At 48.3% G+C, this 12,316-nt stretch overlaps 1 protein-coding gene across 1 annotated transcript in view; it reads left to right on the forward strand.

The window, feature by feature from the left end:
- Positions 1-12,316, forward strand: part of LOC147882325 (serine/threonine-protein kinase BSK1-like) — a 173,685-nt gene that overhangs the window by 47,219 nt on the left and 114,150 nt on the right. Inside the window, exon 5 of the mRNA XM_087400973.1 lies at positions 9,722-9,827. Within this exon, the coding sequence (XP_087257099.1) occupies positions 9,722-9,827 (106 nt within the window). The remainder of the gene's footprint in view (positions 1-9,721; positions 9,828-12,316) is intronic.

Below are 12,316 nucleotides of genomic sequence, written 5' to 3' on the forward strand. Positions count from 1 at the left end.
AAAGACTCTATGATTTCTGTCCATCCGTAGAGTCCACAGTGCCCAGTAGTGCACCCAAACAAAAAATAAATCAAAACCCTGTCTAGCTGGATGAAAACCAAATAACCAGAAGAACCTGCCAAAAGTAACAGTAGGAAATCTTGCTTGAAGCCCCTGTCGAATGAGAGCGAGGAAATCACAAGTATGTGGATAGTGCTAAAAGATGTGAAGTACAGATTCAGCAGAATGTAGACATATGTGGCAAACAGCCGGAGCAATATCTATGCGCGAGTAACTGCCTAGATGGAAAAATGCCAAGTAGGACTCGCCAAAGGAAAAGCTGTTGCTCAAGAGGGACTTTGTAATGCCAAAGGAGACGCAGCCGCTTTCTCCACCACTTTAGTGGGCGATCCATATGCCAAACAGAATTTGCTCTGTTAGAATTCCAAGGCGGAAGTAACAACACTTTATACAGAGAAGGCACTGTGATATGTGAGAGCTTCAAAGGACGGGCTGAAGAGGAAGAAGAATGTAGAGTCCAATCCTCAAGCCTATCCTGAAGTTCCAAACGAGGTACCGGCAAGAAAGGTCGAAGCATTTCGGAAATTTTATGCCATAAAGGACGATAATGGGCTCGCAAACCATATTTGCTAGCAGTTGTAGAAAAAGATAAAAGAGTGCCATCATCTTGAAGTACATCCGCCACAGAAGGAATGCCTTTGAAAGATATAAAATAAGAACGGCTGGGTTCTTGTATAGCCAAAGGAGGGTGGAATACTTTGGACCAATAAATATTCTCAGCCCTCAAGGAATTTCCCGACAAAGAATCCTTGCCATGCGATTCCAAGTGGGACAAAATATGCTTCCAATGAAGAAGCAAACGAGAGACAAAAAGGCAGCCTCTGATGTTGTCTTGAATAGAGTCAAATAGAAAATCCCACTGTGTAGGCTGCCAATTTCCAAAAGCAGAAGTATCAATATGCAACAAAAGAGAGCGGATCATGAAAGCCCAAGGCTGATCCTCTTGCATAAACTGCAACATCATTTTCCCCCTGTGAGCAAGTATATGCATTTGAATATTGAGTATGTTTAGACTCCCGTGCATCTTTGGAGAGCAAAGACGATGCATAGAGAGTAATCTGAGACTTTTCTTTCCATTTTTTGACCACCAGAAAATCTCCATGATAGCAGACATAAAGGAAACCAGATCTGCCTTAGTGAACATGATGAGAGGCAGATAGAATTGTATGTATGCTATCAAAATGGATTGCGTTATTGGCAATCGAACATGTAATGGCCAAGTTGCAAGCTTCCAATATTCTAGTTTTGCCCTCAACTTTGTGAGCATCCAATCAGTTTGTTGAAAACGAGTGAGCCTCCAACCTAGAGGATAGCCAAGATGTCAAATCAATTGAGAAGTTGGAACAATTTCCCTAGGCCACAAAAGACTATGCCAGCCTTTAGCATGCAACGGCAGTAGCTTTGATTTCTGAAAATTGACATGAAGACCAGCAGCCAAACCATATATAGAAGGAGCCTACATAATCATGGAGAGATCGCTCTGAGTATTTTTCGGGGTAAAGAAAGAATCATCAGCATATGCTTGAGCAGTGTCCAAAAGGTGGTCCATATAATGAAGCATTGGATGAGTGGCTATGGCAAATAGTAAAGCACTGAGGGGACATCCTTGCCGAACATAACAACCAAGAGTCCAGGTTGTAGAAATATCCCCTGAAAGTATGCAAGCAGCTTTACTATCTTGATGTAGCCAATTGATAACTTGCTGCATTTTGTGCCAAATCCCAAGGCTTGCATAGTTGATGAAATAAAGTCCCACTTAATAGTATCAAAAGGTTTGGTAATATCAACTTGCAATAGCAAAACATCCTGCTGCATATATATGGCATATTCGATTCCAACATAAGCATTAGCAATGTTATCTGTGATATGCCTACGAGGAACAAAACCATATTGTGCAGGATGCAACCCATCATGTAAATAGCCTTTTAGCCGATCAACAATCATTTTGGTAGAATTTGTAAATGATTGGCATAAGCGTGATAGGTCTCCAACAGTGTCACCAAAAAACGCGTTTTGGGGCACCGAAATGCGAAATGTTTCTGCGAAACGCCCGAAATGCGCAATTAGGGCGAAACGTTTCTTGTCCAAAAAACCGCCGCGACAAGTTTCTTGCAGATTTCGGCCGCCGTTTTCGTTTTTTCGCTCCTCCTGCGCCGCTCCATGGCTTGCCTTGCTCCAGCCTCCTAGTGCCTACCATCTACAGTCTACTCTACCCTCTACTCCACCTTCTAAGTTCTACTCTCCTCTACTCTCTACTCTCTACTCTACCCTCCGGCCTCTACTCTACTCTACTCTACCTCTACCCTCTACTTTCCTCTACAGTCTACCCTCTACCCTCTACTCTATCCTACCCTTTACTCTACTATACTCTACTCTACCCTCTACTCTAGTCTCTACCCTCTATCTCCTCTAGCCTCTACAATCTACTCTACTCTACTCTCTATCACTGCATCCAAGTACCCACCATAGCAATTCCTCTCTCTCTCTCTCTCTCTCTCTGCCCTCGACGCCCCCCCCGCTGCCCTCGATGCCCCCCCCGCTGCCCTCTCCCCCCTCGACGCCCCCCCTGCCCCTCTCGCTGCCCTCGACGCCTCCCCCGCTGCCCCTCTCGCCCCCCCCGCTGCCCTCGACGCCCCCCGCTGCCCCTCTCCCCCTGACGCCCTCCCTGCTGCCCTCGACGCCCTCCCCGCTGCCCTCGACGCCCCCCCGCTGCCCTCTCGCTGCCCCTCGACACCCCCCCCGTTGCCCCTCTCGCTGCCCTCGACGCCCCCCCGCTGCCCCTCTCGCTGCCCTCGACGCCCCTCCCGCTGCCCTCTCGCTGCCCCTCTCGCCCCCCCCGCTGCCCCTCTCGCTGCCCCGCTCGCTGCCCCTCAACGCCCCCTCTGTCCCTCTCGCTGCCCCTCGACGCCCCCCCCGCTGCCCCTCTCGCTGCCCCCTCGTCGCTCCGCCTCCCCCTCCCTCGTCGCTCAGTCCCCCCTCTCGTGTAGTTCGAATCTGCCCCCCTCTCGTAGCTCCACTCTGCCCCCCTCCTCCCGTAGCTCCACTCTACTCCCCCCCCTCCCACAGCCTCTGCACCACCCCCCCCTCCCGTAGCCTCTGCCCCACACCCTCCTGCAGCCTTCCCGTGGTCTGAGGGCCCTTGTCTGCTGCAAGCCTTGGCTTGCCACTGGCCTTGCGCAGGCCTGCGCACCCCTACAACAATGCTGCACAAGATCTGCCTCCCCTGGAAATCGTGCACTTGAACAAGTCCTACAATGGCCCACAAACCCAAACAGTCTCCGAAGCCAATCGTGGGAGAGATCACAAAGCGCATCTCTAGGAGTGGATTAGCAATTGACAGCCAACCAGCCTTGAAAACATCGGGTGCAATGGACACCAATGCAGTTCTTTCTCCCGTAGCCATCATCTCTACTCCAATCACTGCCCCCCCCCCCCCCCACCATTGTACCACTCAGCGTGCCCCCCACAGGAGAGGGTCACAGTCCCTCACCCCCCACACAGCTTCCTTCTGTCTCCACCACTCTTATGTCCCCTCTTCCCCTCACCCAGCAGCCTTTCTCCACTCCTCTGCCATATACAGCTAGCCTATCGCCCACGCCTCCACAGCCATACGCCATGTCCCAGTTCGCACCCCCCCGGGCCCCACCTAAGACAATAGATTACATCTTTGCGGAGCTACATCGACTACGGGATCACACCGTAGCACAAGACCAGCTTATTCAGAGCATGCGCCAGGAGATCACTCACCTCCGTCAGGAGGTTCTCTCTCACTGCTACAGTCACAGCGGCCCCGCGCACTACACCAGAGATAGAGGAGCGGATCGCTACTATCCAGACTGCTATTGCGGAGACTACCAGATGGGTGGACGTTGCGAGACAGGCACCCAAAGCAGCAGTCTCAGCACCATCGTCGAGCAGGAACAGAGGGCCAGTAAGGCTCTCAACATCCGAGTACGAGGCATCCCCCGTGCAGATTCACTCACCCCCTTAGCGGACGCGACTGCTTTTGTGACCTCTACCCTCGGCCTCGTCGAGCATGGGATCGAGCATGCATGGCGCACAGGACAGGATCCCACGCGCCCACAGCGACTCATCATCCGATTCAAGGATACTCAGGCTCGACTTGCAGCACTCAGGCAACGTGCTACATTACGGGACCACCCTACTATCTTCATGGATGAGGATCTCACACCTATGTAGGTGAAAGAGCGGCGCACCCTGCTTCAGCAGCGAGATGTGGCCTGTCAGGAGGGGAAGTGGGCTGTCGTCCGAGATGGCCGCCTGTTAGTTGGCCCCCGCCGTCGAGCCCCACGAGGTACTCCAGACATGGTAGGAGACTCCCCCCCTAAATAGGGAGACATGGTCTATGAGACTCAGACTCAGCACACAGTACCCTTGGCATGCACCGTATGGAACTGTAATGGTACCCTCTGGTCTGACCCTGGGAACTTCTCAGAGTCATACACTGGACGCGACATCGCTTTTTATACAGAGACACATGAGAGCCCTGAGCGCCCTCTCCCCTTGGTCACTGGCTATACCTGGGAGTCAGTATTCCGTGAGGAGACCAGATATACTGGGGGGGTCCGAGGGTCAGGCGGAGTTGCAGTACTCCTTCGCTCAGCGCTCACGAGCTTGACATCCGTGGTTAGATGGGATGCCGTTGCCCGTTACCTATGGCTCTGATTCCGACGCCCCTCCACACGCGACCTCTTTATTGCAGTCTGCTATTTTCCTCCTGAGACGTCACATTTCGCACGGATGCTTCGCGAGGACACAGGGGTATCCCCCTATCTAGATCTCTACTCAGACATTGTGGAGTTCTCCAGACGCGGAGAGGTCCTCCTAGTTGGGGATTTCAACGCAAGGACAGGTGCACGTCAGACATCACTCCTGGATTTTCACTCAGATCCGGTCCTATTACCTGAGATGGACACAGAGGACTCGGGCTTCCCTCGCTCCTCGGCTGACAGTCGCGCTTCCGTTACTGGGTATGGGCAGGCTCTTTTGGACCTTCGACGTATACATGATCTGGTCATCTACAATGGACTAGATCGGTGGCCTGCCTCCTCTGGTTTCACATGTTTCCCACATGGCGAAGGAGCCAGTGTCGTCGACTATATTCTGGGATCTCCTGCTTTAGCCCCACAGATCACTGACTTCCGCACTGCACCCTTACCCCCAGGAGCCGATCACACTTACCTTTTCTTTCATATACTTGCGTCCTGAGCCCCTCCCAGCCACACCCCGCACTATACTACCTATCATGATATACACTTCGATCATAACCTATCACCTGATTACTCAGCCCACCTAGCCTCCCTTCTCAGACACATAGGCACCATACCCTCTCTAGATCACCGAGCCACCCTTATCACCCACTCCCTTCACAATGCAGCCCGCCACATCTTTCCTTCCACTGCTCAGTCCACCCGCCCTCCACCCGCTGGCTCTACCCCTTGCAACAGATGGTATGATGACGAGTGCAAAGCATTACGCCGCACACTCCGACTCACAACCCAGCGAAACGCTAGGGCCAACCCACGTCTCACCAGGGATTATCGTCGACTAGTCCGTCACAAGAAGCTAGCCTTCCTGCGCCAGAATGAGGATACGCTAGTGAACATTCTGTTTAGTAGCAACTCCAAGGATTTCTGGAGGAAATTCCTAGAACGCCGATCCCCCTTCCCCCTCACGGACACTTCCCTCTGGCACACCTACGCACGCACACTCTATGATATCCCTGATCAGCCCCCTCCGACCTCTCATCCACCCCCCGTCCCGTTTCTTGTATCCTCTTCACAACCCAGGGAGTCACCCACGCAGCACATAAGCTTCATAACGGTCGAGCTAAGGATCATGAGGGCCTATGCACAGAGTTTGTTGCCTACGGCATCAAAACTCTAGCTCCCATCCTGGCAACGCTGTTCAATGAAGCTGTCTGTCACGGGTTCCCCAGAGCCTGGACCCTGAACACTATCACACCCATCCACAAAGCAGGAGATCCCATGGATTCAGGGAATTACAGGACCATCATGGTTGGACATGTTATGTCCAACACTCGGTCATGTCACTAGGAACAACTCTTTGATTACCACCTTTGCTTTGGCCTCTCCCTCTGAATCTGAGTCGGACTCCTTTTTGTTTTTTCGATCCGCCTTTTTCTTTCTGCAGTTCGTTGCAAAATGTCATGGCGTATCACAATAGAAGCACTTCTTCTTTTGCTTCCTCTTTGAAGTCTCCTCATCGTCAGAGTTGTCTTTCTTGGACTTGCCACCGTTAGGCTTGCTCTTTTCTTTGCTAGAGTAATCCTTGGCCCACATTGCCTTGTCGTCTTTGTCATCGTTGTAGAGCTTCTTCCGAGCTTCCTGCTGTAGTAGTAATGGACCCAACTCCTCAAACGTCAGAGGTTTGGTTCTCTGTGTTGCGGTCACGGTTGTAACAAAGCTCTTGAAACTGCGAGGTAGTCTCCTCAGTACCATCAAGGCCAAATGGCACGAGTTTGTCTTCTGACCAACTACTGCTAGCTGATCCCTCACCACCTTGACCTTCGTCAAGTGGCTATGTATCATATCTCCTTCCATATCAAGATTGTAGAGTTGATGCTGAAGAAGCAAAATTCGGGAGGTGTTGTCCGTCTCATATTGATCCTTCAGAGTGACCCACGCCTCTACTGACATCTCGGCCATTTGGATATGTGGAAGAATAGAGTCTGCAGTAGTCCCTATGATTGATGCCAGGGCATGGGCATCTCTGTCTTTCCAAGCTTCGAGCTCCTCTCTATCTATTGCCATGACTATCTTCCCTTGCCTGTCCACCATGTCCTCCGGCTTCGCCTCCACTCCCGTTGTCAGCTTGGTTCTGGATTTTCACCTTCCAGATCGGGTAGTTGTTCCCATCTAGTTTCCTAGACTCTCCGAAGTTAGGGATAGTGACTGAGAAGTAGAATTGATTAGCGTCCTCGGGGGGCCAAAAAATGACCCATGGGACCCGTCTCGATACAATGTAAAAAGAGTCTCCTCAAGGAGAGGGGTCAGGAGTCTATGAGTTCCTGATGACAGGTAAAAAGACGAGTGACAAAAGATCCCAATGCTGCCGGAGAGGCAGTGAAGAGAACTGATGTCAACTGAGCGGAGTCCCCCAGTATTTGCTGGTAGTCCTCCCTGATATGTGCATATGGCGATGTTTTTGCGATATAGAAGGGGGATAGGTGTGCTAATATAAGACTGAGAGAAAACTGGGGGAGGAGGAAGGGAGAAAGAAAGAAAGAAAGAAATTTTATTAGAGTCTTCGGAAGACCGATGGGTCTAAGAGACTGAAAGAAAACCTGATACAAATCACAGTAAGGGTGGACCTATTGAAACGAGCATCATCACCCGCGTGCTGAATCCTGAGTCTAATCATACATAATCAAATACATTTGGATGTAACAATGGGAAGAAAAAGACTGGAGCGGAGTGGAATCCTCCGTATGTCATGTCGCCCTGGCTGGTGCATAGCCGGTGATGGGACGTTGGCGCTCGGGTGCCGTGCGTCTCGGTCTCCTGGACGAGGCTTGATGCAAGACTAGAGCCACCGTGACTCCCGTGGGACGTATCCCGGGTCTAAACAATGACGGGAGGTCCCCCAGAGTGATCTGTGTCCCCGTGATGTCTCGTGTATCGTGCTACGATCGTTGGGTGGGGGTCTCTATCACGCCTGCAGCTAGAGATTGGACAATCAATGTCACTCGATGGGAGGAACTTTGTGATCCTGCTCTGAAAGGTGTCTGATGATGTGGCCAAGCCCCGTCGCCTGAGTAAGTACTCTCTGTGTCGGACCCCCTCGTGAATGAAGGCCATGACTGGGTAGGTGAGGAATCTGGAAAGGAGCCCGGAGCCGTCTTTGAAGAGACAGTGGTAGCGACCTCGGATCTCATAGTACACTGGGTACTTGAAGATAAAATGCTTCTCTGACTCAACCTCCTAACAGTCACACAATATGCATAAGCGATGCTCCCTAGGAATCCCCTTTGCTCTGTCGCTCTCTATGCGAAGGCGGTGTGATGATACCCGAAACTATCCGATGGAGATCCGTAGTGAGTGAGGCATATGAAGCTCAGTGTACCCCGGTGGTGTGATGAATCTCTCCTCCAAAATACGAAGATAGTAATCTCTGTAGAAACTCAGCTTCACTGGAAGCTCCCTCGGCTCCAACCAGGTCCTAAAGGTGTGTAGATGCAAGAGATTCTCTTGAATGACCTGGTTGATGTGTGGCCCGATCGGGATGGTGGGTGGGAGTACCGAAGGGGCATCTAAACTGTACTGAAAAGGAGGTATCCTATCGATGTGAAACCCTAGTATGACAAATCATCTGTGAGTCCGTGCATACTAGCATTGCTCGTCTCCCTCTGCTGCCAACCTCATGGAGGAATCGACAGCCAACCATGGCAACCTCTGTCTCCTTGATGTGCAGTCCCCATATGATCTAACTCGGTGTAGATATGTGATGGTTTGAAAGGCTGCATCTAGATGGAGTGGAGAAGCACCAAAGTGGGCTTGAATGATGTGATGTGGTACGGACGGTTTCCCCCAAATCATCCGTGAGAGCATGAGGATCTGCAGGCACTCCACCCGTGTCCATTCTATCTCTGACATCTAAGGTCCCCAACAAGGGCTGCCATACATAGTAGCTGTTCGGACCAAGGAGTCGAAGAGAAGAGCCTTGGTCCGAGGGTCCTGGAAGTGGGAGTGGAAGCATTGTCTCTCTAGCCGAGCAAGTGAGGCGTATCCCCTACTTAGTCTGGCCTGCATCGCTGGTCTCATCGTGAGATCGGGCCGGAGAAGATGACCCCCAAGTAAGTGTATGAGGATACGATCTCAACTAGAGACCCACCGAAAGTGAACTTCTTCCATTGCATGTTTGCTTGAGAGGTGTTGAAGATCATGACCTTGGTCTTGCCAAGGTTGACCTCCAAATCATGGGATAAACAAAAAGCTTGCAGTGCATCCAGGTGTCGCTGGAGCCCCTCGGGTGTGGACGACAAGAGAGCAGGGGCTGAAGAGGCTGTAGAGGTCGACATCTCTGCTGTTATATTACGCATCAAAGTCAACCAAACTCGATTTTTAGTAGACCAGAACTCTGAACACACCTGACTGAACCTTGCCCACATGACAGCTCATGTGCTGCCCATGTGGCAGCCGCTTATGGCTGTCCTTTCCTTGTGAGGTGCTGCCCATGTGGCAGCCGCCTCCGTTATCTTTTCTATCTAGGTTCACCCCCCCATGCTCTCCTCATATGGGGGCTTACAGATGGGGAGGTGACCATTCCAACAACATATACATATACATATATATATGAATGGATGCATATTCATATGTATACATATATGTACACATATACATATACATATACTTAGGCACATATACATATACATATATATAAAAGACTGCCCATGGTGCCTCTCTTTGTTGCTTTCCATCAAACTTTGTAGTGCCAAGCAAGAGTTCTTTTGTTTCTGCTTGTTGTTCTGAGTGCTCCATGAATCAGTAGTTAGCATTGAATCTTTGTCGCCGTATCAGACTGTTGGCTTAATGGTTTTGGTGATTGTCTTCAATGAAGGGCACCCTGCCTGTTAAATCCCTTTGTAAGATTTGCTGTTTCCTTTTTGTTCTTTTTGCAGGATGGTAATCCACGGCTTTCATGCTTTGGCCTTATGAAAAATAGCAGAGATGGAAAGAGCTACAGTACAAATCTAGCATACACTCCTCCAGAATATCAGAGGACTGGTATATTTTTTCTTTTTGAGATTTTCTTGTCTCTTGGTTTTTGACGTTTTCAGAATTGATTACACTCTTTAGAATTCAAGCCTTTAAAATAATTTATTTTTCTACCTAATAGACAAGTGGTTCCTATGTTAAAGTCACTATCTTTGTAAACTATCATGATATTAAATATAGGCTTTCATGCTTTGTCCATATGAAGAATAGCATTGATGGAAGCATCTACAATGCACAGTACAAAATCTAGCATACTGCCCTTTTGAATACCACATTTTCAGAATTTTACAAACAGAATGTGTGTGTGCGTGTTGGGGAGCATGGGTGCGTGCATTTTTCTCTTCTTGATTTTTTGTCGTTAATATGGGCTAGTTTCAACATGAGCCTGCTTTCTATACTTAATAGATGCGAGAGCTTGGACTTAATATATGGCCAATGCTTGGTAGTAAAGCTTCGAATTGAAAGATTAGAAGATGATGACTTGTGCTAGTATTTGGTTCGTGGACAATCCTAAAGTTGAGGGAGGACACTTGAGTGCTGGAGAATATCAAGATGTAAACAACTTCTACAACTTGCTTGAAACACATGGATGGTGTCCAGTATGAGTCATCTCATGCTAGCACATTTATTTGTCTTCAGATCTTGCTCAGTCCTTTTCATGACCTTCCTTCTTCCTTGCAAGAGGTTAGTTTTTGTAATAACAAAACTCATTTTAATGGGCCCTTTCATTTGCTTCTTGTTTTTCAATATTGAATTTCTTGTGCACTTTTTGTATATCAGCCCACTAATCTTGATGGCCCCTTAGTTTTTCTTGGTGATTCTTGGTGACATGTTAACGTATGACGTTGCGCCCCATAAAAAGGGCCTAAAGAGAAAGGTAAAATTGCATAAGATTCCAACCATGTACTTGTTATATCTATTGAGTCGAAGAAACTTAAAGTTACTTTAAGGGATACTGATCTTTCTCCTTGGGTGAGAGTAACCCTCATTGAGGCCATGTTTACATCAACTTCAAGATAGTATCACTTTCTTGAATGTATATGTCTGATTTCAAGAGATTTTCAAATATGATAGTCTACTTGTCCAATATGTGATTCTGATGGTCTCATGAAGTGTCTCCTGTCTCCACACACGGCATTTTCATGGTAATGAATGACAAGACCTGTAGATTTTAACAAATAGTATATTGATTGCATGTGAGGCCATTGGGAAAACCACATGGTTTTTCATGAATCAGACTTAAATGTCATTGACATAATCAATATATCTTTGCAAGGTGGTAAATGTTCAAGTATTTGCAAAGACCTTGTCCCATGTAACAACTTAGCTCATTTATGAATTCATTTTCATTGTATGCCATTATGTTCTGTTTTATTATTCGTACATAGCTGTAGACATATTGTGCAAGTTCTTTTTACTTAACACGCTAGCTGGCTATATATACTCGAAGACGTCTTGTATGTCTTTGATTGAGTTGTTGTTCTTAAGCCCAAACATGAATGGGGTTTCGTCGATGCACGAGCTCGGCTATATAGACATCTTGTGTGTCTCCAATTGAGCTTGTAAGCCCAAACACGAATGTGATTTCGTCGATGCACCAATGCCCAACATCTTGTCACCACTGAAGGTGAGTCATTTGAACACCAAAAGAGTGTCGTAAGGTGATTAACCATTGCGGATGGTCCACAAAGAGCACCGTGGCATAGATGGTCAAAGCTGATCGGGTCATAAACCAACATGCCAGACAAGATTCGAGGCTCCGCACATCCATGGGACTTTTGTGTCCACTAGAATAGTTCTAGCATTTGGATTGAGAATTGGTGTTAGAGATACAAAACCAATAAAGGAAGTTGAGGTTACATGGGATACCTATGCCCATAAGTCTACTATATTAGCACATAGTGATAGGCTCATGTGTTAGAGAAAGAGTGAGAGAGCAAGAGAGCTGAACGTTTGCTTGCAATAGATGAAGTGAAGAAGTACAACAAAAAGGAAAGGTTTTGTTTAAGTGACAAAACCTTATTCTTCACTAATTGTAGTTAGTGAACTAACTGTGGTTAGGGGGAAAAACCTCAAATGAGGGAAAAGTGTCCCTGACCTACTTATTACATTACATTGGTCACTGCTAGAATATAATAATAATTCTAACACCCCCCTGCAGTGCCAATGTCATGTACAAGGAAATGATCAATCACCAAAAGGAGAAAAGTTCAGGGCAGTGCGAAATGCCTCAAACTTTTCATGTGGAAGTGGAAGTGCTTTGGTGAAGATGTTTGCAACATTGTCATGTGTTGACACATAGATCATATTGATCTCTCCTGCATGCAACTTCTCTCTGACATAGTGATAGTGAACCTCAATGTGCCTCGTGCGAGCATGAAACATAGGATTCTTTGCCACTCCAATGATAGATGATGATCAGCAAACAAACGACGCAGCCAAACACATTCAATTGCCGCTTTGAAAGCTGCCTTGTACTCAGCTTCACATGAGGAGGT

This window comes from Dipteris shenzhenensis, chromosome 29 (assembly GCF_047967505.1).
Source record: "Dipteris shenzhenensis isolate YYH24624 ecotype China chromosome 29, Dip_SZ_1.0, whole genome shotgun sequence".
Lineage (NCBI taxonomy): Eukaryota > Viridiplantae > Streptophyta > Polypodiopsida > Gleicheniales > Dipteridaceae > Dipteris > Dipteris shenzhenensis.